Here is a 23,669-nt window from a genome sequence, read left to right on the forward strand (position 1 = left end):
AAAAATCACATAAATATCACAGCAAAACGGATGGAAATAAAAGGAAATAAATAGATGCATGTCCACTTAGGGCTTTCACGCATCATAGCCTTTTTGCCACAATGTTTTTTTCCTGGCACACATTCACACACTGAAAACAGCTCTATGACCCACTTTTGGGTCCCAACTGAACCACTGCTGTAAATCATAAATTGGTAAATTTGCATGTTTAAACCCACATACTGTAAGCCTTATGTGCATAAATTCTCCACTCAGGGTGTTATAAATCATTTCATGGCCCTTCTGGCAGTGTTTTTAATTTCTTTACAGATATAGCTACCATCACCTGATTTACAATTTCAGATATGCCTCTTTTGCATCTAGTTTAAAGCACGGTTGTCAGTACTGTAAAGATTGTTTAGTTGCCACTATATTGAAAGAAAAAGCACCAATATTTGGTTTAGCCAGAGGAGCCTTAAGTCATGCAACACTGTGATGTACAGCTACTTCCCCTAAAATAGCTAATATATCACCAGAAATGGGTCAAAGCTGTAAGAAGGAGGTTAGTTTAAATGCTGCCAAGAATTTTCCCTGCTGTGAAATGTTGAGTAACGCTTGGAAAGAACAGCAGAGATTGTGATCAAAGTGAGCATGTTTAATCTGGTTGTAATAAGTGAACACTGGCATTCAGTGTGGAATTGTGTCTGATTGTTTACCAGACAATTCCCTCATTGGATATGCCGTAAGGATGATGCATTTTTCACAATCAACATCCAAACTGGCTGTGGCCACTAAAACTATTTTGCTAGCTTCTTCAGAAAGTATTTGTTTAATGGAATTTAGTTGCTTAAATGGTAAATGCAATGATGGCTGTATTCACTGCTGTGGTAACTCAAAAAAATCCTTATCTCTACATTTTGCTCATAAACCCATGTGGGCCACAAGGTAGGATAACACTTAAGATGCATTTTGAAATCACTACTTCCATTTCTACCTAAGTAAGCTCTAACCAGAGTAACTGTATTTCTACTTTTCCCATGTTTGTAGTTCAGCTTTCCCTCTCTGTGGTCATATAGGCTATTGCCCCTGCATGCACACAGTAGTGCAGGGATACTGGGGAGTCTTCCTTTGAGTGGAGGCCTGCACTGTCCACGCTGTTGTTTTTCTTTTTGCATGAATAACCTCGGCCATTGAAGTTTCATTAATCCATCTTTTCACATGTTGAGGCACACACAGGCCTGGGAAGCTCAGCCAGGAGAACAAGAGAGAGGAAATGATGAATATGCTTTGCTGTTGTTTTGCAAATCAAAGAGCTTTGCCACATTCTGAATTTTTTCCCTGCATTTTCCTGATGACTGAACGATAACTGGAAAATTGAAAGTCCATACAAATGAAACAGCAGGAAAGAAATTCCAATTGTGCTGCCATTTTACTCTCTCTTGTTTTCCAAAAGTAAGTCAGTGAATTAAGTTCATAACTTTTAACCAGCTTGAAAAAGGTGTGATGGATCAACCACTATAACAGCCAAAATGAGGATTAAACAATACAGAATTGATAGTTGGCTAAGTGGTGAACTGTTCCTTTAAGAGATGTAGAGTTGACACATGGATAACTTCCGACCCAGCGAGCAGTTTGACCTCACTGACCACAGACAGGAGAACATTTTAACTCGTCTAAAGACTTTAAGAGAACATTTTTCTTTAATAAATAGACTGAAATAAGTAATTTCGGGTTTAAAGAGTTGAATGAAACCCGTCGGAGTGGATGCTGCCCGGTTCTTCGTGATGACAGTGTGTAGGAGCAGCAGCTCCGGTACTGTACTCTGTCTCGGGGTGTTGTTATCACTGGTAGCTACGGGTCAGTCGGGCTGTCGGGATGCGGATCTATGTTGCACCGGCAGGGACCCGTCGTGTGTCAGCAGAGGATGGAGGTCCGACCGCTCCTACGACACCTGCTACTGCGACCAAGCCTGTGCAGCCACCCTGGACTGCTGCCATGACTACGAGACTGCCTGTCCAGGTGGGTTTGAATGAACTTTATGACGCAGTAAACTTTTGTTTTCTGTAATATTACCGTATTATGGCATTAATTATCGTCAGTGTCATTGAAAATGTGCTTTTAAAAGACTATCTTCGTATTTTTTTTAACAAAAAACACAGTTAAGTCGACGTAGCCTGTGTCAGCAAAATAAAAACAGAAAAAATAGAAAAGGGATGTTGTTTTAAAGCTCCTGTTAGGAACTTTTCTGTTTACATCTTTTGGCGCCCCCTGTGGACTCAGTGATAGCACATGTCTTATTTCTGGCTTATCATGTCCTGTACTTTTTAAGCTAGGGTTTTTTGTTGAATTTCTGTCTTCTGTCAGCTTTCTTGCCATGAATTTAAAGAAAAGTTCAACACATGGTTGACTGGGACTAAGCCTGAATGATTGGGACAAGACATTCAATTGCTAATTAAAGCAGTTTATCAAAATAGTGAACAGTGTTCAGTTAGAGCTTGAACATTGGTTGCTAGCTAGCATGGTAAAAGGCAAAAACATGATTATTTGTGGACTTTTTGCAGTTGGCCTGGGGTCTTTGCACATTAAGAGATAGGAAACCACAAATCTTCTCTTCTTCTATTAAAGGGATTTTATAGCCTCCTGAGGCCTATGTTTTTATTTGGTATGCATTTTTGATAATTCCAAGTTATTTAGGATTAGTAGGACCTGATAAGACAACAGGTAGTTTTGTTTTTTTAAGATTTATTTTGGGCATTTTTTGTGCCTTTATTTGATAGAGGAGGACAGTGGATAGAGTCTGAAACAGGGACGAGAGTGGGGGAGAGACATGTGGTAAAAGGCCACAGGCCGGATTCGTACCTGGGCCGTCAGAGTACATGGGGCACGCCTTAAACCACTAGGCCACCTGCACCCCACAACAGGTAGTTTTTAAAAATGATGTCCTCATGTGAGGACAGCGGGTCTGTTTTACTGTATAACAGTAAGGAGTAAGGACATCATTGTGTAACACAATATGGGCAGTTCTAACAAATTGGTGCAAAAACAAAGTTTGAAAAATCCAGAAGAAAAAAATATTTATCCCTTAAAATGTGTTATGACTCAGACTTTGTGTCTGACTTTTATGACTTTGCTTTGTATTTCCACAGTTTGCAAATGCATTTCATCTTCCAAATTTATCAAGAAAAACGATTTATGAGAAGATATAAATGAACTTAGAAAAGTTTTAGAATTTGTTTGAATCTACATTTAGATTATATTTATATTTTTAATTTATTCAATTATTGCCATATTTTTATGTAACATTTTAAGTAGTACTTTTTGGGCATTTATTGTAATCATATGTTTGAACTTGTTTTAAAGTTAAGTATTCATAGTTTTTTATATCAGTATTTCATTTAACAACATCATGATTAATGTGCTCATATGATGATGCTGGGGTGCAGGAGGTTAATACTGTACTGATCACCCAAAATGATGTAGTCTTATCCAGCTAGAACAGCATAAATACACTGCTTTCCACATTATTATGCAAATAACATTTGTCTCTTATTTTCCTAAATATTAATGCAAATGACTGAATATTTTTCAAGTCATCAGCCGTTACAGCATAATTCAGATGTTTTTGAACAAACTTCATAATAATAACCTTTTCTTTTTTTTTTTTAAATAAAAACCTCAAAATGCACTGTTCCACATTATTATGCAAAACAGAGTTTTAAAAGAGTTTATAGGTTGTGAAGAACTGAAAATGGTCATTCACTGAATTTGCAGCATTAGGAGGTCATATTTACTGAAATCAAAAGCTACTTCAATCAAAAACATCTTAACAGGCAAAGTTACATGTTAACATAGAAGACATTTGTGGCTGATTCAGAGCACAGACTGGTTCATGCAGATAAAGACATAATGAGGAAGGTTTCTGGTGGACAAATACATCGGATTAAGAGAGCAGCTGCTAAAATGTCATTACAAAGCAGCAAACAAGTGTTTGAAGCTGCTGGTGCCTCTGGAGTCCCACCAACCTCAAGGTGTAGGATCCTCCAGAGGCTTGCAGTCGTGTATAAACCTACTATTCAGCCACCCCTAACCAATGCTCACAAGCAGAAACAGTTGAAGTGGGCCCAGAAATACATGAAGACTCATTTTCAAACTGTCTTTTTTACTGACGAGTGCCGTGCAACCCTGGATGGTCCAGATGGAGGACTAGTGGATGGTTGGTGGATGGCCACCATGTCTCAATAAGGATGTGACGTCAGCAAGGAGGTGGCGGAGTCATGTTTTGGATTCATGAGGAGAGAGCTGGTAGGCCCCTTTAGGGTCCCTGAAGGTGTGAAAACGACCTTGGCAAAGTATATAGAGTTTCTGACTGACCACTTTCTTCCATGGTACAAAAAGAAGAGCAGTGCCTTCTGTAGCAAAATTTTCTTCATGAATGACATTACACCATCTCATGCTGCAAAAATACCTCTGTGTCATTGGCTGCTATGGGCATAAAAGGAGAGAAACTCATGGTGTGGCCCCATCCTCCCCTGACCTCAACCCTGTTGAGGACTGTTTGGAGCATCCTCAAGCTAAAGATCTATGAGGGTGGGAGGCAGTTTAAATCAAAACAGTAGCTCTGGGAGGATATTCTGACATCCTGCAAAGAAATTCAAGCAGAAACTCTCCAAAAACTCACAAGTTCAATGGATGCAAGAATAATGAAGGTGATATCAAACAAGTGGTCTTTATGTTAACATGTAACTTCAGTTTTATGACTTTAAGGTGAACACCAGCAAAAGCCTTTTCCTTCCCTCATTAATCACATGGTCAACCTCCTTACAGCTTTGATGCTTGCCCCTGTGATGGTACACCAGTGGGAGCATTTTCATTATGTGGTATGTCAGCACAAGCTCAGAAAAAAAGGCTTTTGTTTTTTTATTCACTGGGTGAGAAAACCACCCCTCTTTTGTTTCCCATTCAATCTAATGTCCCAATTACCCAGAATTCACCTTATGTAAATCATTTTTTGTGTAAATGTGCTCTAGATGAAGGCTGTTTGGCAGTGTGATGCTAATCTTTTTTCAGTCACCTAGCATGAAACTCTTGTTTCTACTTTCTAACAAGAAAAAAATTTATCATGTATCTTATTGTCTGCCTGTTTAATTTGAAATGAGTTGCAATGAGTTGTCAGGTGGCACAACTGCCAAAAGTATCACTGAATGAAATACAGTGCTTAACAGATTTATTAGACCACCCTAACCCTAACCAAAGTAAGGTTTATGCCACAGCTGCCCTAGATTAACAGCATTGGTAATGATCAAAATCATTTTTTATGTTTCTGCAATGGTTAATACACCAATATGTAGAAGCTCTTTAACCCAAATGACATTTTTAATGCAAAAATATAATTATTATTATTATCGATTAATTTTCAAATTTACTGATTTACTAAAAAATCCGAAAAAATAGTAAAGCACGTTATTATTTCTTGATTAATATCTCAAATTATAGTTATTTATTTGCATTCCTGAACAGAAAAATGAGTTTTAGTGGTTGAATGTTATGCTTGATTCATTTCTGACTTCTCAGAGAAGCCCAGTGAGCCGGCTCAAATTTGGGTGGATTCAGTTTGAAATTCCTCATTCCTGTTCAAAATGGTAAAATGTGGAGAGCTCACTGAAAATGAAAGAGTCCGCATTAAAGCACTTCATGATGCTGGATGGTCTCTGAGACAAATATGACAGGTGGTCTAATAAATTTGTTAAGCACTGTATATAATGTTAGTTTAAGCTCTAAGAATATTTACTTTTCTCCCAAAATGTTTATTTCAATTTAATCAAAGATACTTTACACTTATAACCGCTTCCGTAATAACTGATGTACATATCTGTCCAATGTTAAAGGGAAAAACTAAGCTCCAAACAAACTTTTTTAGCCCTCATGGTGCTGTGTCGGCTTTGTAACCTTTAAACATTTGTTGGTTAAAAAGATTTCAAACTAGGATGCAGTGATTAAAAATACACAATATAATATTAGCAGGTATTCAGCATGTTTCCTGTTATGTTGTCAGGCAGTGCAACCAAAATGTGGGATGGTGCAAATCAGGTAAAATGTTCATTTATAGAAGGACATACAAGGTTAAAATAATCCAAAGTTTGCTCATTTTGATCACAATAGCTATACCGTTGAATGCAATAATCTGAAAATTTATAGAATTATATTCAGTTTTTTTAAATATAAAATTGGACACTAAAGACACTAAATACCTGGACCACAGCTCTGAATTATTTTAATCACAAAAGATGTCCAAAAATAGATATGTGTGGGGCAATGTGGACACTTTCAGAGGTAATTGCCAAAGATTTAATCTAGACTTGATAAAAGGAAAATACATACATTTTGACAAATTCACGGTTGAGCTACTAAACCTGACTGTTTCTAGGTGTAGAAGTTGCAAATAGTGTTAAATAGTCAATTTTAACACTTTAAAAAGTGATTTCACATATGAGACTTGTATTACATCTATTTTGAAAAAGCGTATGTCACAATGAGGCATCAGCATTAATTTCAGTCGGTCATATAACCAGCAAAAAAATCCTCTTAAGGGCTTTGATAAACTGTATTGCTTTCATTTGTGGACATTTAAGGCAACTTTTATCATCTACATAGTTTCATAATCATTACTACTAGGGTTTTTCCTCAAATAAAACAAATCTGTGATGCTGCTATTTTCCCTCAGTTTTCTCTCTGTCTCCCTCTTCCTCAGCCGTGTCCTGTGTGGTGAGCGAGTGGACGCAGTGGTCAGGATGTGCTGAGCTGTGTAAGGCCACTTTCCGCAGGAGGAGCAGGACCGTCCTGCAGGAGCCTCACAATGCAGGTAAACCCTGTCCACACCTGGAGGAGCACGCTGGCTGTGCAGAGTACTGGACCCATGACGGACACTGTCACAACTCTTTGGGTGAGAAAAAAACTACGGGGTTCCTTCTGCTGGTCCATGTAATAACACACTGTTCTGTGACTTTTTTAAGAATCAGATTTGGGTGAATCTTTATCCACCTGAATTATAACATTGATAACACTTAAGGTTCAGAGCTTGGACTAGCATTTTCTGGCTCATATGTGTGCCAAAAAAGCCTGGATTTGAAAGGATATGTTAGATAATCCTGAGAAAATTGCCACAATTTCCCATACATAGATGTCCGTTAATCTGCCACTGTTTTTTTAAATAAACTGAATCTTCTTTAAATTTAAATGAAAAGAAATTAAATTTAGCTGCTCATTTTCTTTCAGAATGACACACCAGTGAATCCTCAGGGGTTTCCAGTTTAAATGGATTGGGCCCTATATAACATATAACATGCAGTGAATGGTCACATGTAATGTTCTTATCGTGGTTGTTCCCTCTGCAGTCCCAGCTCTTATTATCAGCGGTGGCTATGGCAACGCGAGGAAGAAAAGAGACATCCCTGACAGCAATGACATTACAGGGTAACATGTTCACTAAAGTGCAGAAACATGTCAAACCTCACTCTCCTTGACTTGTACATTTGGTATAAAATCTGACTTTGGTATCTTTCTGTGTGACCTTTTGTGTCTCTGCATACCCGTGCTTGTGTGAGACAGGTACTGTGTCCAGTTTCAGCTGACCTCTCTGACTAAAGGGTGCCAGCAGAGTGCAGATCCGCACACACAGTGGATGCAGAACCTGAGGGAGGGGCACAGAGTGTGTGTGGAGTGCCAGCCGCCTGCTCTTGCTGTTGGACAGACGCACTGCGCTGGTGACGGAGAGGATGAGGAAGAGGACAAGGACAGGTAATCAGTGACATCAGAGTGAACTGCTGGCTTTTAGCAGCAGGATAAATAGAAATGGATGATTCTTACAGAATTAGAAAAACCTCACAAATTCAGGAAATGTTAATGACCATAAAAGATGGATAAAGCACTTATTTTAAAGCCTAGTGTTATTCTGCTAACAAGTAAAGACTCTACTTATTACACAAGTAAAGCATTATTTAAAACACACCACTCATGATGGATAACAGATGGGTTTTGCTATTTTTGGGGAAGGCATGAAGGAACAGATAAAATTGTGTAGAGCTTTTCACTTTAAAGGAATAGTTTGACATAAGAGAACAACACGTTTGTCTTTTTATCAGAGATTAAACAAACAGTAATACAACTATCATGTATGTTATAAATAGATGCTAGCAGGTGTTAAGTTATTTTATCATAACACAAGGCCAACTATTTTTCTGTCTTTGTGCTATGCTAACCTCCTCACAGATGCTGCATATTTATACCACACACCTGAAGTTGTTTTGTTTGTCTAATTCCTTTAAGGCAAATAATAATCATTCGTCCAAAAATATGACTCTATTCATAGTAGAGGGGGTGGCAGTAGCTCAGTCTTTGAGCAACTGAGTTAGAAACTGGAGGGTCATGGGTTCAAGTCTGGGCTCGACCAAGTGTTGAAATTGGTCTGGTGGCTGGAAAAGTGCCACTTTACTTCCTGAGTACTGCCAAGGTGCCCTTGAGCAGGGTATCAAACCCCCAACTGCTCAGGTGGCGCTCCTTCATGGGAAGCAGCCCTCATTCTGACATTTCTCCATCAGTGCATGTCTATATGATCCTGTTTGTGCATGTATTTTTCTGTGTGGCATATTTGGCAACAGAGCATAAAGCTTTCCCTCCTGATGGATTACTTGAGTATATCCTGACTAAAAATAACTGTATCTACATGATGGTACAAAGTGATATTGGTATTGTCTTTGCTGAAAATAAAAAGATAACACCATATAGTTGTTTCTTTAACTGATCAACAGGGATGTCGTGGTACACTCAACTCTCAATACAATGTTCATCATGACAATTGCATTACAATTTTTCACTGTTTTTTATGATCTTTAAATTTGTATTTTATAAGGAAATTATTAGCCTTGTATAGCAGATGGATTGGCTGGATGCCATATCTGTCATCTGGCAGATTCATCTTGCAAAGATTCAAGGTGAAACATTTTTGCCTGCTGTGAGAACAGATGGACCAATCAGTGTCATTTGAGGAGACTGAGGCGGTAACTACAGATGGGGTTTAGTTTTACTGCAAGCTGGTAAACAATGGTGACCAGTAAAGAGATATTTTGTAAGTTAAATCAGAGCTTCCTTAATAAAAGGTGGGCAAAAACCACACTGCAAACTTTTCTTAGTGGGAAAGATGTTTTTGCTCTTCTCTTGACATGTTTCGGCATGAGTTTGCCGAGTTGAGTTACAGGCAAGGTTCAGTTGTTCTGTAAGCTGGTATATAACAGCAGCTGCCATTGTAGCGATTAGCTTAGATGTAGCTTTTGTATAGCAGCAGTTTTATCAGAACTGGACCACATTTCTCTTTTAAAACAAGAACCACACTGAAAAATGTGTTTTTGCACTTCTACCAACTGGTCTTGGCATTAGTTTTATCCACCAACAAGTTCACTGATTGTAAACTACGATTGTCCCTGCCTGCTGAGCTCGGGTTCTACCGGAGCTGCTCATGCCCACTACCCCATCTTGTCTTGTTGCTTTGATTGGCCCATAATGAATGTGACAGACAGAACAATCATCCAATCACCTTCTGAGATTTTTCTAAAATGTCCTGCCCTTCCAAAATGCTTTGTATTGGATTTTTCCTGGACTAATGTAAGATATATCCCGTGTAATGGACATATAAAATGGTCTATCTGGTTTGTCAGGCTAAGAGAAGATATTATTTTTAAACATTTATTCTCAGTAAAAATTCAAAACCTAAGTTTGTCTTTTTTAATTCTAAATGAAAGTAATACTTCCACATTTTAGGTTGAACAGTTACAGTACTTGTACAACAATTAATACTTTTTCTTGATTAAAGTGATTAAGTCTTAGAAAAAATGTTTTTGAAAATTCTGTAGGACATTAAAGGATTTTATTCAGATAGTTGAAAAAGGATGCTGTAGCATGTTCAAATTGTATATACTTGTATGAATTTCTAACCTTTTTGCTTGGTATTGGGACATCCCTATGTATGAAGGCTAATTAGAGCCATTTTAAGGAATTAAAAAAATCATATGCATCTGTTGATTTTTTTAAACAAACAACTAAAACTCAAATCAACCAGTCATTAATTTACAAGATACTGAAACTTAGAACTTTTGGGTTGAAGATTTGTAAATTTATGAGGAAAAATACTATTTAAAAATCAAGGTTAATAAGTATAACATGTTGACTTTATGAAAACAAAAATTGGAAGTTTATATAATCATAAATACATTTTAAGACTGGATGCTAATGATAATTTGTTGATAAACTAGAATCTAAGTATTTCCCTATTTCTCAGTCTTAGTTGAAAGAATAATGTGATCAGGCTCTTGACTTTAGTATTTATGCAAAGCAAATGGGTTCTTCTGGTATGATTTTCTTCCACACAGCAGACTATTTTGAAATAATAATAATAATAATATCTTAAATTTATATAGCGCCTTTCAAGAAACCCAAGGACGCTTTACAGGAACACATAGACATGGACAAACTATGTGAGGGGTAGGATGAGTGTAAGGGGTGGTTTAGTGAAGACTGTAGGCTGTGGTGAACAGACGTTTTTTGAAAATGTCCAGAGATGGAGCGCTACGGATGTCTGCAGGAAGAGTGTTCCAGAGGGTGGGTGCTGCAGCACTGAAGGCTCTGTCTCCATAGGTTCGGAGTTTGGTTTTGGGCATGGAAAGTAGGCCGGTGTCTGAAGATCGGAGGTTGCGGGATGTTGTGTACGGATGGAGGAGATCAGAAAGGTACTGGGGAGCCACAGCATGGAGAGATTTGTATGTGAGGAGGGGGACTTTGTAGTTGATATGGGACTTGATAGGGAGCCAGTGGAGGTGGATGAAGGTCGGAGTGATGTGTTGCCAGGGTCTAGTGCGGGTGAGAACTCTAGCTGCAGAGTTTTGGATGTACTGAAGCCTGTCCGGGGTTTTGCTGGGAACTCCAGACAGGACTCCATTACAGTAGTCCAGGCGGGAGGTTATGAAAGCATGAATGAGTGTTTCAGCCACAGAATCAGGGAGTGATGGTTGGAGTCTGGAGATGTTCTTGAGATGATAGAAGGCAAATTTGGTGACAGACTTTATGTGGGACTGGAAGGAGAGGGTGGAGTCCAGGATGACACCCAGGTTTCGGACCTCGGAGGACGGAGGAAATGTATCATCTCAAAAATTTTAAGTTTCAATTTTTGTTAATTTACAACTTTTCTTACTGAAAAACTTCAACTTTTTTCACACAACTTTATGACTTGAAACAAAATATTCTGAGGTTGGTTTGTTATGAATTTTTGACTTCATAATATAAGTTTCAACTTTTTTCTCAAAAATTGATGGCTCATCTTTTGTGTGTGTGTGTTTTGTTTTTGTTTTGTCTAAAAAATATTTTTGGGCTTTTATGTCTTTATTTGGAAAAGACAGTGGATAGAGTCAGAAGACGCAGGCTGGTTTTGAATCCTGGCTGTCTGTGTCGAAGACTACAACCTCTGTGGGCAGGGTGTGCAGACATAAATAACCACTCGGCTGTCGGCACTGTCATCTCTCAAACCAAAACATTTTATGTGTATCTATGAAGTTGAAAAAATGTGATGAATGCATGTTTTTCATCAGAAAGCATATGCAGAGCCAATTTTTAAGATTGAAACTTGAATTGATGACATCAGTGTGACATCAGTATGCTAACATAGAGGCTATTAGCATTACCAGGTGGAAAAGTCTCCACAGGGAACCTTTTATCCAAAGCCAAACATATACTAACTTTTACCCCTACTAGGAGGTATATACACTATCTATTGTTACACTCTGTATTTCTGAATGGTAACATGAATGTTGACCACTAGATGGCAACATTGTTTATCACTTTGATTTTAAAGAGTGTCACCTTCTTCCCTCCTTCTTCCCTGCAGGAGACGGTCTCTCCAGTGGCAGGCAGTGGGAAACCCTCGATGCAGGGGAGCGTGGAATCGTGTGGGGAGGCTGGAGGCATGCTCCTGCCCAACAGCCCACAGTTTCCTTTTCATCTAACCTCCTCTTTTCTTCTGTAAGCCTCCTTCCTCTTGCACATATTGACTCAGACATTGAACATGGTTACATACCGACCATAGATACAAACATTTTCAGCTTAATATGGCTGAATGTGTGCTAATGACAAAAAAAGCCCACTTGCTGTGCTTCCAGTGCAGCAACATCAATAAATAAACATTCATTTTTTGTGGCATCATAAAAGCATATTAATAATGCATCGGTGAAATGAAAGTCAGAAATCTCCTAATCAAAATGTAAAGTGATCTGATTTATTTAATTTTGACTCATCCAAGGGAAATTTTGCTTTCATAAGAAATAGAAATATCTTGGGACATTGAGACACATTTTTTTTTTTACATGACAAGTACTGGCTCTACTGGTGTGAATCACAACCAGTCACAATGCCAAAGTTACAACATGCACTGAACAACAGAACATTTATACAGAAACAACAGCATAGAAAGTCAACAGGTAAAAATGTGTGTTTCTTTACAAAACAGACAGCCTCAGGACCTACAAACAACATTGTATAAGAGCTGGCTAAGGTCGTTCAAAGATCTTTTTTTTTTTTCAATTCCCTGGAAACAGTGTACTTTACAAAGACCAATGGCTTAGGCAAGGTTGGGGTCGATTCCACTGAGAGCTTAAAACGTACAAAAAATATAGTTCATTTTTAATTGATACTAGGTTTTTTATCTCATATTATAATACTGGTACTTTTTATAGTGTTGTGTGTAATGTGTTTATTCTATCAAGGCATCCTGAATGGACCCCAACCCTGTAATACAGTATTAGATCCAGAGCATGTGAAAGGGCTGTTTGCTGAAGCAGTGGGGTTTTGGAAACAACCACATGTACTTAAAGGGGGTCCTGTGGGGTTTAAACAAATATAAAACCTCTTTCCAGATAAATTTAGCCATCAGCCAAGCAACCAAATTCTATTTTAGGTCTCAGCTAACTGCATTTACTATACAGCTGGGTGTCCTGTAATACAAAGGTTTGATAATCTGTGCTCTTCATCTTCATTTGTATTAATAAAAGAGGAACAATACAGGCCACTTGTTTGTTTTCTTTGTGACACATGATGGTTTAGTCCTTTGATTCACATAAAAATGATCCTTTCACTGAAATAAAAGCTCTTTATACTACATACTGTTAATATAACTGGCCCATGAAGAGGTTGGGGTGAATAAAGTGCCAAAATTAAGTAAAAATAAAGAGGATTTTTAGTGAGAAATGATATATTTTGTATTATGGTGTTGTAATGTCACAGTATCACAGTCTAGGTATCAAATCTCATCTTATGCTTGATGTTTCTTTAATTTAAAAGCATCATTACTGGAATAAGGATTTCAATACACTTGTTCATTTGTGTGATATTTTCCCATTGTAAATCTCAGATTTCTACAATGGTGCTTGCTGCCTACTTATGGAATATTGATTGTCATCTTTGCTGCGATATTTCAATGAAAAATGGTCCCTGACTACTGTTATAGCTTTAACTTAAATCATACATTACTAGAGGTTGTGTAAACAGAACATTGTGTATTTTAGTGTAAAAAAAAATTAAAATAAATTATTCCGTTTTAAAAAAAGCTATGAGCAGGTCTGTCAGAGATTTGTTTCTTCACATCTTCAGAAAACATTTTGACATCTTAGTGGATACTTGGATGTTACAGGGTCAAAGATGTTGAAATGTTTGGCATGCATTAGCCTTGGCTTTTTATGACAAAGAAAAACTTGCATTAAACAGGAAATAATATAGGGCTTATTGCCCATAAAACTTATTTCTTTTTGAGATTTACAAGAAAGAAAAAAAACAGAAGCAATGCACCAAGCTTGCATGGACATCATATTTTCAATGTAGATATGAATCAGTGCCACTTCCACCCCATTCTCCGATGTTACAATTCATAGGAGGGAAATGTAAACTTGGCACAAAAAGTAAGGAAATTTATGTTTGGTAGCTTACTTCTTTGTTGTAAAAATGCTTCTTAGCAATACATGTTATACGGTTGGAAAGCCTGTTTATTTCCCCTTTAAATGATGCCACATTTGTAGGGAACATGCATTTGTGGGATGAGCAGCAGAGCTGAGTATATGGGTTGCACCAAAAATTGTGCCAAATCTTCTCTGCCAATGCCAAACAGCTTATTCTGCTGTTGACTCTTGTTTGATGTTGTTTGGTGGATTAAAAGATTAAAGTCTGAAGACATGTTGGCCTGATTTAACAATTTATTCTTTAAAAAAAACACGAGCCGCAGTGGCGTGTGGAAGAACCATACACATCCACAACAGCCCAACACCTCCTCCCCATGCTGGTCACCAGCCTGGTCACACAGCATCCAGTACTTTAGCCAGCATTTGTCATGAGTCAGCTAATGTGGTTGTGTTGGCCACTTTGGCACAAACCGCACACCTAAGCTGATCCAACAAGTTCAGTCCCAGACTGTGCGGATATGGAATTGCCACTGGTTGCAGAAACTCATCGCAATATCTCTCTGCATTGAGATTGCTTTCAGTGATGACGAGCCTTGTTTTACCAGTGAAGGAGGTGCCTGCCCACACCATCACACTGCTTCTACCAAAAGATGCTATTTTATTGGTGCAGCAATCTGCATAGAGTTCTCAGCATCTTCTCCACACCTTGACTCTTCGATCTAACTGCCGTAAGCAGAATCTGGATTCATCACTGAACATAACAGGTGCAAATCAGGCACCTGTTTGTCAGCACCTGGGGGTACAAGAAGCTAAAAACAAGAGTCAGTAGCAACTGCAAAATAGGCTGTTTGGTATTAGTAGAGAAAATTTGGAAAAATGTTCGCATACTCACTTTTCACATGTGCAACCCACATACTCAGCTCTGCTGTTCATCCCACAAATGTATGTTCCTAAGCAAACTTGGCATCATGTAAAAGGGAAATAAACAGGCTTTCCAGTGGTTTAAGATTGATTGCCAAGAAGCATTGTTACAACAAAGAAATAATCAACCAAATACAAATTTCCTTACTTTTTGTGCTAAGTTTAGAAAAAAATATTTTATGGGTAAAACCAAAAGAGAAGCCTTTCAAAGCAGATGTAGGGCAGAGTGTTACCATAGCCTAAATAAAAAGGAATTCTAATGCCATGGAGCAGTTTTTCTTATTATTTCAACTTAAAAAATATATACTTGGGAATACCTCTATCACACCTTTATCTTTATATCATACAGTACATTACTCTGCTTTACCTTTGATAAAAAGAAATATTTGTTGTTTTCTGACATCTTAATTTTCATGAGATCAGAGTGATGTTATCCCATGATAACGAGTGCATTGCTCCAGATCTCAAGAAAATGGCTGAAATTAACTTGTCATCGCTGGGACCCAGTGTTGTCCCAAGATAATGCAGTAGATAAGTTGAGATCTCAAGAAAATAATACCAACTATCATGAGAGTTAAATCAAACCTATGAATGCATGCCCTTCAGGGTTTCCAGATTGTATTTGAGTTATATTTCCCTATTTAGTGTGGTTGTTTTTCTCTCTGTGCTGCACAAGTGCAACAGAGAAAAATGACAGGATATTTGACTTGAATTCAACATGAAAAGGATTACAGCTGTGGATAATGTATGTAGGAGCAGAGACTGTGATGCTGCATAAAATTCATTTTCCGCCATCATGAAACATCGGTCCATGACTAATTATGTGTGCTGAAAAAACAAACATTAAATGCTCATCCTGCCCCTCCCCTCACATCTGCATTGCAAACATTTAATGTGTGCAAAAAGTAATCTTGTTGCCTCATATGTTTAGAGCTCCTCTGATATCACAGGCTGTGTTTTTGTTGCATGTCAGAATTAGAATAGGAGATAGAAATACAGGGCAAACAAAAGCAGGATTCCCCTGACATGCATACATTCATATCAGGAAAACTGTTCATATTTTTCTCCATTTAGCGGCAGCCACACTGCTCTAATGCCCTGGATTTACAGCACACGCAAACAGGCACACACACATGCTTCTCTCTGCCTCTTAAAGTCATTGCTATTCCTTTCACACCTCTGCTCCTCTGACTACAGAGGAGCAATATGAAATGGTTCAACTCTGTGATTAAAACAGGAAATGCAATCAGGGTTTGTGCGACTCTGAAACAAAGCTTAAAAAACTGTGTTCCCATTGCCTGTTGTGACTCTTGAATCATATTAAATTGTAAATTTGTCATGGTTATCTTTTGCAGTTTTGCCATTTTTGAGAGTTTGTTGAGTTTGCGTTGGCAGTAATGCTTTTAAAGCTGCTTTTGAATTCCATAAAGCAGAACAGTCGTTTTTCTGATTCAGTAAAAAGGACCGATGTAAATAGATTTTAATCTTTATATACATAATAAGATATATAACATAATGTTCCTTTTCAAAGTTAGGATTGGACATGTTGGTTGAGATTGTGACAGACTTTTCTGTGATTTAACACTTCATTGCATTAACTGCGTGTGAAGTGTTTGGTCAGTTTTATCATCTCTTGTTTTAATACTGTAAAGAGATTGTTTCATCTGCTATGTGGCAGCATTAACAGATAATAGCAGATGCATTATGGGAATTGCAGTATAAATGGAATGCTACAAAGATTTGAGACATAAACAGAACAATGTACAATGTCTTTACATCATAATGTTGCCTTTACACAGTATTCATAAATATGCACAGTGAGTTGTGGCTCTGCTAGCATATGTCTACTGTGCATACCTGTCACTTTATGGGTACATGCCAGTGTGTGTATGTGTTAGTTACGTTACATGCAACCAGACCTTCACACCCAAATTAACAAACCGTTGCTTAGCTGCTGCCAGCCTTTGAGAAAGGCTGCGGTCTCCATGGAAACTAAGTGTATATATGTGGCCTGAAGATAGTCTCCCCTACCTGCATGTATCTTAATATGTGGTTATGTGCTCATGCATGGGTTAAATTTGGGCATTTACAACTGAACAGTGTTAACTTTAACCTAGTTTTGTGTGTTAACTGTTTTAAGTTAGTTTCAACATTAAAGGAACAAAACAGAGATGAAAAACTCCCCTACTTTCAAATACATGCATAATCCTTTTATCTGAGTCTGAGCTCTTTGGCTGCTCTCATGTTGGTTAAATGAAGGCCAATGAATGCAGATATCTTAAACTTCTTATGTAATCATTTGTGGTTAATGTATAAACTATATGACAGAATATTTAGTTTTTCAGTTTTAAGTTTTTTGTATGGTTGGTTGGTTGCATGCATGCTTCATAAATGTGCACTTAATGCAGAAATCTGTTTTATTACATCTGGCTGTTCTACAAGCCCATATCAAAAATTCTTGGTCCCCTACCACCCTTTGAAATGATACCAGAGTGCTGAGACAATATCCAGTAATAGATTAAAAGTGTCACCCATTCTCATCATGATATGATAACACAGCAAAAAGAAAATACTGTTGAAGAAAAGGCGTACATTGTAATCGATCTTGAGCTGAATCCCCCTCAAGACAGTCTGGCTGCAGACCGTTTATTTCTAATGGCCACTTTCACAAATGGTTCATCTGAGACGCTGTTTATCTTACAACGGAAATACACAACAAAATTTGAGAAATAAAATTGGATTAACCTCTTTTTAGGGTTAGGGTAAAGGTTAAGATAAGGGTTAGGATAGCAAAAGTTAAAGGTCAAAAACCTGACCTGCAAAATCTAATCTCAAAACCTTCAATAAGGCTGAGTAAACAGTCTGCTAACAAGAAAAAACCTCCATGAAAACATTGTGACACAGCAAACATAGCTTATGTTGCTGCATAAGCTATGTAGATGAGGTTGCTATGCTGAGCTATGTAGCCAAGATTACTATGTAGCTAATTTAGCTAACAGTAAGCTAACAAGCAGCTACAGTAGCTACGTATCTAAATTATCTGTGTAGCTTAGTTAACTTTAGCTATCACTGCTAAATCTCATGTTGCTAAAGCTAATTTATCTATAGATAACAGCTAAATAGTAAACATAGCAGCTCACCCAACATAGCTACCTAGCCAATGTAACTAAAGCTATACCCACAACGCAGCTATGCATGCTGCGTATCTAAGTTATCCATGTAACTCAGTTAGCTTTAGCTATATGTGCTAAAGCCCATGTTGCTAAAGCTAATTTATCTATAGATTATGGAGCTACATTGTTAATGTAGTTAACAAGCCAATGTAGCTAAAGCTAAGCCCACAAAGCAGCCATGTAAGCTACACAGACTACATATACTGAGTAGTTCTCTTAGCTTTGTCGACTAAAACTCACGTTGCTAAAGCTACCGTAGCTATCGATAACTGAGCTACATAGCTAACGTAGCTACCTAGGCAATGTCGCTAAATCCAAGCACACAAATCAGATATAGATGCATTCAATAGAACTCCCATTGCGAAAGTTAATTTAGTTACATTGGCTTATGTCATAATGTTAATTATGACAGTGTAGCTATGTTAGCCCGAGCCAGTGTGTTCCTTTAACTACTTCTAAAATGGGTCTATACATGATTTAATCCCAAATTAGATCTCTGACCCTTTTCTGCTTTATTAATGAAATATCTCTTGGTCTGTGATGTTTGCAATGTGGTTTTTAATGAATGTAACTCCCAGATTTTGTTTTTAAATAAAGTTGAATTTGAAAAAGAACTTAAACTGGATTATGGTGAATGAATTATGGCACTTCCTTTCTGAGACACAAGGTATCTCAAATGAACAGTCTGTGAGGGTGGCCATCAGAGGTGTACGGTCATTAACCAGATCCCTCTCGATCCCCCCATAAATGCTGCTTCTGTGCCAAAATATTGACCCTTTTATAGGATTACTCTTTAAATGAGATCATGACACAGCAGATGAGCAAATCACACGTCTCTATTAGGAGCTCTCTCTTCTCTATATAAAAATAAATTAGGTGAGACAATCTCAAGAATGTGTATACATAAATTAACATTGGTAATCCATCAACATTCACACTTACTCACACACATGCATACACACACTTCAATGCAGACATGCACACTCCTGCAGATGTAAATGACTAAGGCCAGTTTTGGGAATGGAGGGCACAAGTAAGTAGCTTATAGGCTCTGGGTCCTCTCCTGTATCTCCAAGACTACAAAATGGACTGGGGCTCTGTAATGGGATAGTGGGCAGCTGGGTCATCTTTTTCCTGGAGAATACAGAGAACCACCTGCTGCTAAAACCATCATGTAATCAGGTTACACCTTTTATTCTTAGTCGACTCTGCTTCTGCAGAGATCTCTGAGCCAATCAGTTGTCTACCTGGGAGTGCTCTTTTGTTTTGTGGGTGTGTAGTACCGCTAGTAGGAATGAGTTGAAGGAGGGGCAGTGACATTCTCTTATTTTGTAGTGTTTTTCTCCCAGAGTATTCACCAGGCATGTTCCTCCTGAGCTCAGCGCCTGATGGCATGCTCAGGTAAATTGTAACTTGAATTGTTTGGCAGAGACCCTTTGTGTGTTCTGCTTCCACCATCTGTGACCTACAGAGTGTGCTTAGTCTGTCTGGTGTCCCCATTACAAACACTCTGGCCTCACCTTCCTGTGTCTATTTCTTGAACCTCAGAGGCCTTTGTCCAAAGTGTTTTGACGTCCTCTCTCAAGCTTCGGCCTACGTGCCAACTCCGGTCCTACGTGATTCTCGTGGGATACCCCACGAATTCCTTCAATGGGGAACAAGCAATTCTGGCCCAGCATTTTTTGGGCTGCTTCTAAATGGTTTATCCCTTTCTGGTAGTTGGTGTTGATGCTCCGCTTTGGGCTTGAACCAGCCAAAAGACGTTCCGAGGGACTGGTGTCAGAGACATCCCGAAGGTGTTCATCATCATCTGTGTCAGCGTCTATGTATTTACTGATAGAGGAGTCATGAAAAGTGAAGACTGATGGGCCGAGGGAAGTGCTCTCAGGGGACTTTGGTGGGGTTCTGCTGCTGGCAGTGGTGTAGACGGAAACTTCAGGGCTTAACAGGGAGTGGTCTGACAGGACTGAGCTGTCTGAGAGTGGGGACAAGCCTGACTCCCCTTCACTGCGATAGCTCACTTTGGGGACAAGATTTTTAGAAGAGTTGCTAGAAAAGAAGAATTTCCGTGCATTTTCAGTGTATGAAGGCTTTGTGACACACACAGGATTTGGCGCAGGGTCTGACTCCCCACTGGTTTGCTGCCCTATTTTTGCACTGCTGGGCTGGGACAAACCTGTGGCTGGACTGTGGGAGAAACGGTTGCTTTCCTGAGGACCAAGGTCCAATGCTGGACTATGGCTGAAGCGTGGATTCTCTTGGAAGTCTGTAGCACAACTGATGTAGCTGTCAATGCTGGACAAGCTTTTCATGTCACCCACTCCTTCTCTGGTTCCTAGTACAGGTGGCCCATGATCTTGGATGGCCCCAAGCTCTATTTCATCCCTGTGTTTACCAAGCCGTGTACCCCTGTCTTTAGCATTGAGGTTTGGTTGCGATTGTGTCTTGGCCATCTGGTTGTACATCTCCTCTAGCTTCTGAACGTTTAGCCTTTGAGGACTGGTGGTCCCGGTCTTGTTAGGTGAGCCTAACTCCTGTGCATTAAAGGATCGGTTTGAGCTTGTCTCTGATGCCGCCCTCTTGGGGGTCCATTTCCAACGACTAGGAGAGAGGTGGTTGTCTTGAGGCCTTTCACTCTTCTCTACCACCACGTCCATCAGTTCTGCACTTCGAGCAAATGCCTCTTTCAAGTTCATGGAGACAATACTACCATTTCTCTTTGCCCTCTCCAGGGCCTCTCTTCGTTTCAGTGCCTTTTCCTGCCTCTTCTGCTCCTTATAGAATTCTGAAAAGTTATTTACAATAATTGGAATAGGGAGGGCAATCACAAGTACCCCAGCTATGCAGCATAAACCACCCACTATCTTTCCCAGTAGAGTTTTTGGGTAGATGTCTCCATAGCCTACTGTGGTCATTGTTATGGTAGCCCACCAGAAAGAAGCTGGAATACTTTTAAACTTGGTGTCCTCCTCATCTTTCTCTGCAAAGAACACCAGACTAGAGAAGATCATGATGCCCATGGCCAGGAAAAGGATGAGCAGGCCCAGCTCATTGTAACTCCTCCTGAGAGTAAAGCCCAATGACTGAAGACCTGTGGAGTGACGGGCCAGCTTCAGAATACGAAGGATACGCATGATCCGAAAAATCTGAACCACCCGTCTGACATTCTGAAACTGCAGTACACTCTTGTTTGATTCTGTCAAGAAGATAGTGACGTAGTAGGGTAGGATGGCCAACAGGTCGATGACATTCAGAGGACCCTTGAAGAACTTCCACTTGTTGGGTGAGGAAAGGAAGCGAAGCAGGTACTCCATGGTAAACCAGGCAATGCATACAGCTTCCACATGCGCCAGTTGTGGGTTATCTGTGGACTGGCCAAACTCATCTGTGTCCTGCAGCTCTGGAAGGGTGTTCAGGGACAAGGCGATGGTAGACAGCACGATGAAGAAGATTGAGATGATGGCAAGGATCTGAAAGGAAGAATTACAAAAGTACTGTGAGAAGAGACAGATGGAATCAGACTTACATTAAGTACATCAGCCAAAGTCTGATATATGCAGAAGTTTCTATTTTAGTAGAGAATTTCAACCATCCAATTAAAAAATTGCATACCCAGGATAATGTGGTTTGATTACAGTTCAAAAGTGCTTTCTATAAGTACATTGCAATAAACTTTAAGTCTAATCAGCCCTTTATTAAATGCCTAAGTGTGTGTGATTGCTGAGAGCTAATGGATTGGATTGACTTAGGGTACTTATTTATTCATGAGCCACTTATCAGACTTATCCACATGAGTGAGTTTGCTTGAGTGGAAGATAATGTTTAGTAACCAATAGAGAAAAGCAGAAGCACCACAGAATATACTTGGTGAGGTATTGTGAAATTTGTCCAATGTTTTCAAATGTCATCCCAGTCCAGTGCAGATATATCATATCCTCATATTGTATCAATGTAGTGTTTGGTCATTCAGAACAACATGAAAAAATATATGATTTTTGTTTTAAAATGCAAAAATCAAAATTAAAATACCAGTCAAAATGTATGATATAATCAAAAGCAAGCAGGCAAAGGTTGAAAACTGATTTGATTTTAATTGGAAAGTAGAAAACAGAAATTGAAAAGGGTACATTTCCATGAGGCTTAACCTTTAACAAACAGGATCATCAAATGGATTGCAGGGTAACAGAGGTCCTTAAGTGCTGGTTAAAATGTCTTTGAGCTGAATTCTAAAAGGAGTTTTGTCATGGTGAAATAAGCCTCTTCTCACTGTCAGCCCTGCATTTTTTCATGAGTTTTAAATTTTTAAGCTTCATTTGAATGATTGAATAAATGATAAACTTTAGTCAAACCAAAATTTAAAACATCATAAAAACCAAACAAAAGTAAGAGTGTCTTAAAGGGAGTATGTAGAAGTGAAACTTATATATACCTACCCATTTCTCACTTTTCTCCCTTAAAACTCATAGTATTTCAACAAATCCTCAGATGTATTTACATCAAAGATTCTGTCTTTAATAGAACGACCACTTTTTGACACATCTAATTCTGAAATAAATCCAGACACAAAAAATTTAACAAACTACATGGATACCAGTGTTTGTGGTATGGTAAGGTATGGAATCCTATAGTACGCTAATGTATTTATGGCATCTTATGACATCACATCATTTCATATCGTATTGCATCGCATCATATCACATCGTATTTTACCGCTTCCTATTGTACTGTATCATATTGTATTGCATACCGTATTATATCATCTTGTGTCTTAATATATTGCATTGTATTATGCCATATTGGATCAGATCGTATTGTAAGGAAACAAATTGGATTGTGTCATATTGTATTACATCGTTTTGTACTGCATCTTATTGAATCATATTCTTGCTCTATCTATTATACTTAGCCAGGGAAAACTGATAGACTAGGTCTCTTTTCATACTGTCTGAGACAGCTCCCAGTTTTGCCACCAGTGCTCCAGTATCAAAAACAACAGTGAACCTAATTTGAGGTACTACATTCTTGTAGTCTAAGCTCCTGTTTGATCTGAGTAGGTGACAGTTCCTATAGACCACAGTGAAAATACCAGAGGAGAAACTGCACTGCTACACACTCTGCAATCAACACTGTTTAAAGTGCAGATCTGGAGCACCTGTTTGAGTAACCAGAATACTGCAGTATGGTATATTTTGCCCTTTGGGCTTGTAAAGATGAAAAGAAATCAAATATAAATGTAATGGTGTCCATTACAGCAAAATGTCACTCAACCAAATTAATATGAAATCAGATTTCCTCTCCCTTTAACATGGAAATAATTTGTTTTTCTTTGACCTGGTTTGATACACATTATTTATTTTTTTAAGTGTCTTCCTGAAAAGCTAGACTCACTGGGTATAATACATGGACACCAACAGTTGTATCTGTACTAATGCATCATGAGTATAGCAAAAGAAAATTCAATAGTACTTTAGAGAACTGATCTTTATATTACAAAATCTCTCTTCTGTATGTTTGGGTAAAATTGGCCTTTAAATGTTTGTCTTGAAACACTTCCAGTGTGTACCTTGTAAAAAAAAAAAACCATACAAATGCATGTTATGTAATTTTGCAT

The 23,669-nt window shown here is 38.5% G+C and overlaps 2 protein-coding genes across 2 annotated transcripts in view; one reads left to right on the forward strand and one right to left on the reverse strand.

Moving 5' to 3' along the window:
* Positions 1-1,626: 1,626 nt before the first annotated feature.
* Positions 1,627-14,055, forward strand: si:dkey-7k24.5 (somatomedin-B and thrombospondin type-1 domain-containing protein). Its single transcript, XM_041783284.1, has 5 exons — positions 1,627-1,998; positions 6,728-6,919; positions 7,371-7,449; positions 7,585-7,773; positions 11,906-14,055. Exons 1-5 carry the CDS (start codon positions 1,725-1,727, stop codon positions 12,021-12,023), a joined length of 852 nt encoding a protein of 283 aa, XP_041639218.1. The 5' UTR covers positions 1,627-1,724; the 3' UTR covers positions 12,024-14,055.
* A 140-nt stretch (positions 14,056-14,195) lies between these two features.
* Positions 14,196-23,669, reverse strand: part of kcnb1 (potassium voltage-gated channel, Shab-related subfamily, member 1) — a 58,956-nt gene continuing 49,482 nt past the window's right edge. Inside the window, exon 3 of the mRNA XM_041815581.1 lies at positions 14,196-21,528. Within this exon, the coding sequence (XP_041671515.1) occupies positions 19,603-21,528 (1,926 nt within the window). The 3' untranslated portion in view covers positions 14,196-19,602. The remainder of the gene's footprint in view (positions 21,529-23,669) is intronic.

The sequence above is a fragment of the Cheilinus undulatus genome, linkage group 3, assembly GCF_018320785.1.
Source record: "Cheilinus undulatus linkage group 3, ASM1832078v1, whole genome shotgun sequence".
NCBI classification, from domain to species: domain Eukaryota; kingdom Metazoa; phylum Chordata; class Actinopteri; order Labriformes; family Labridae; genus Cheilinus; species Cheilinus undulatus.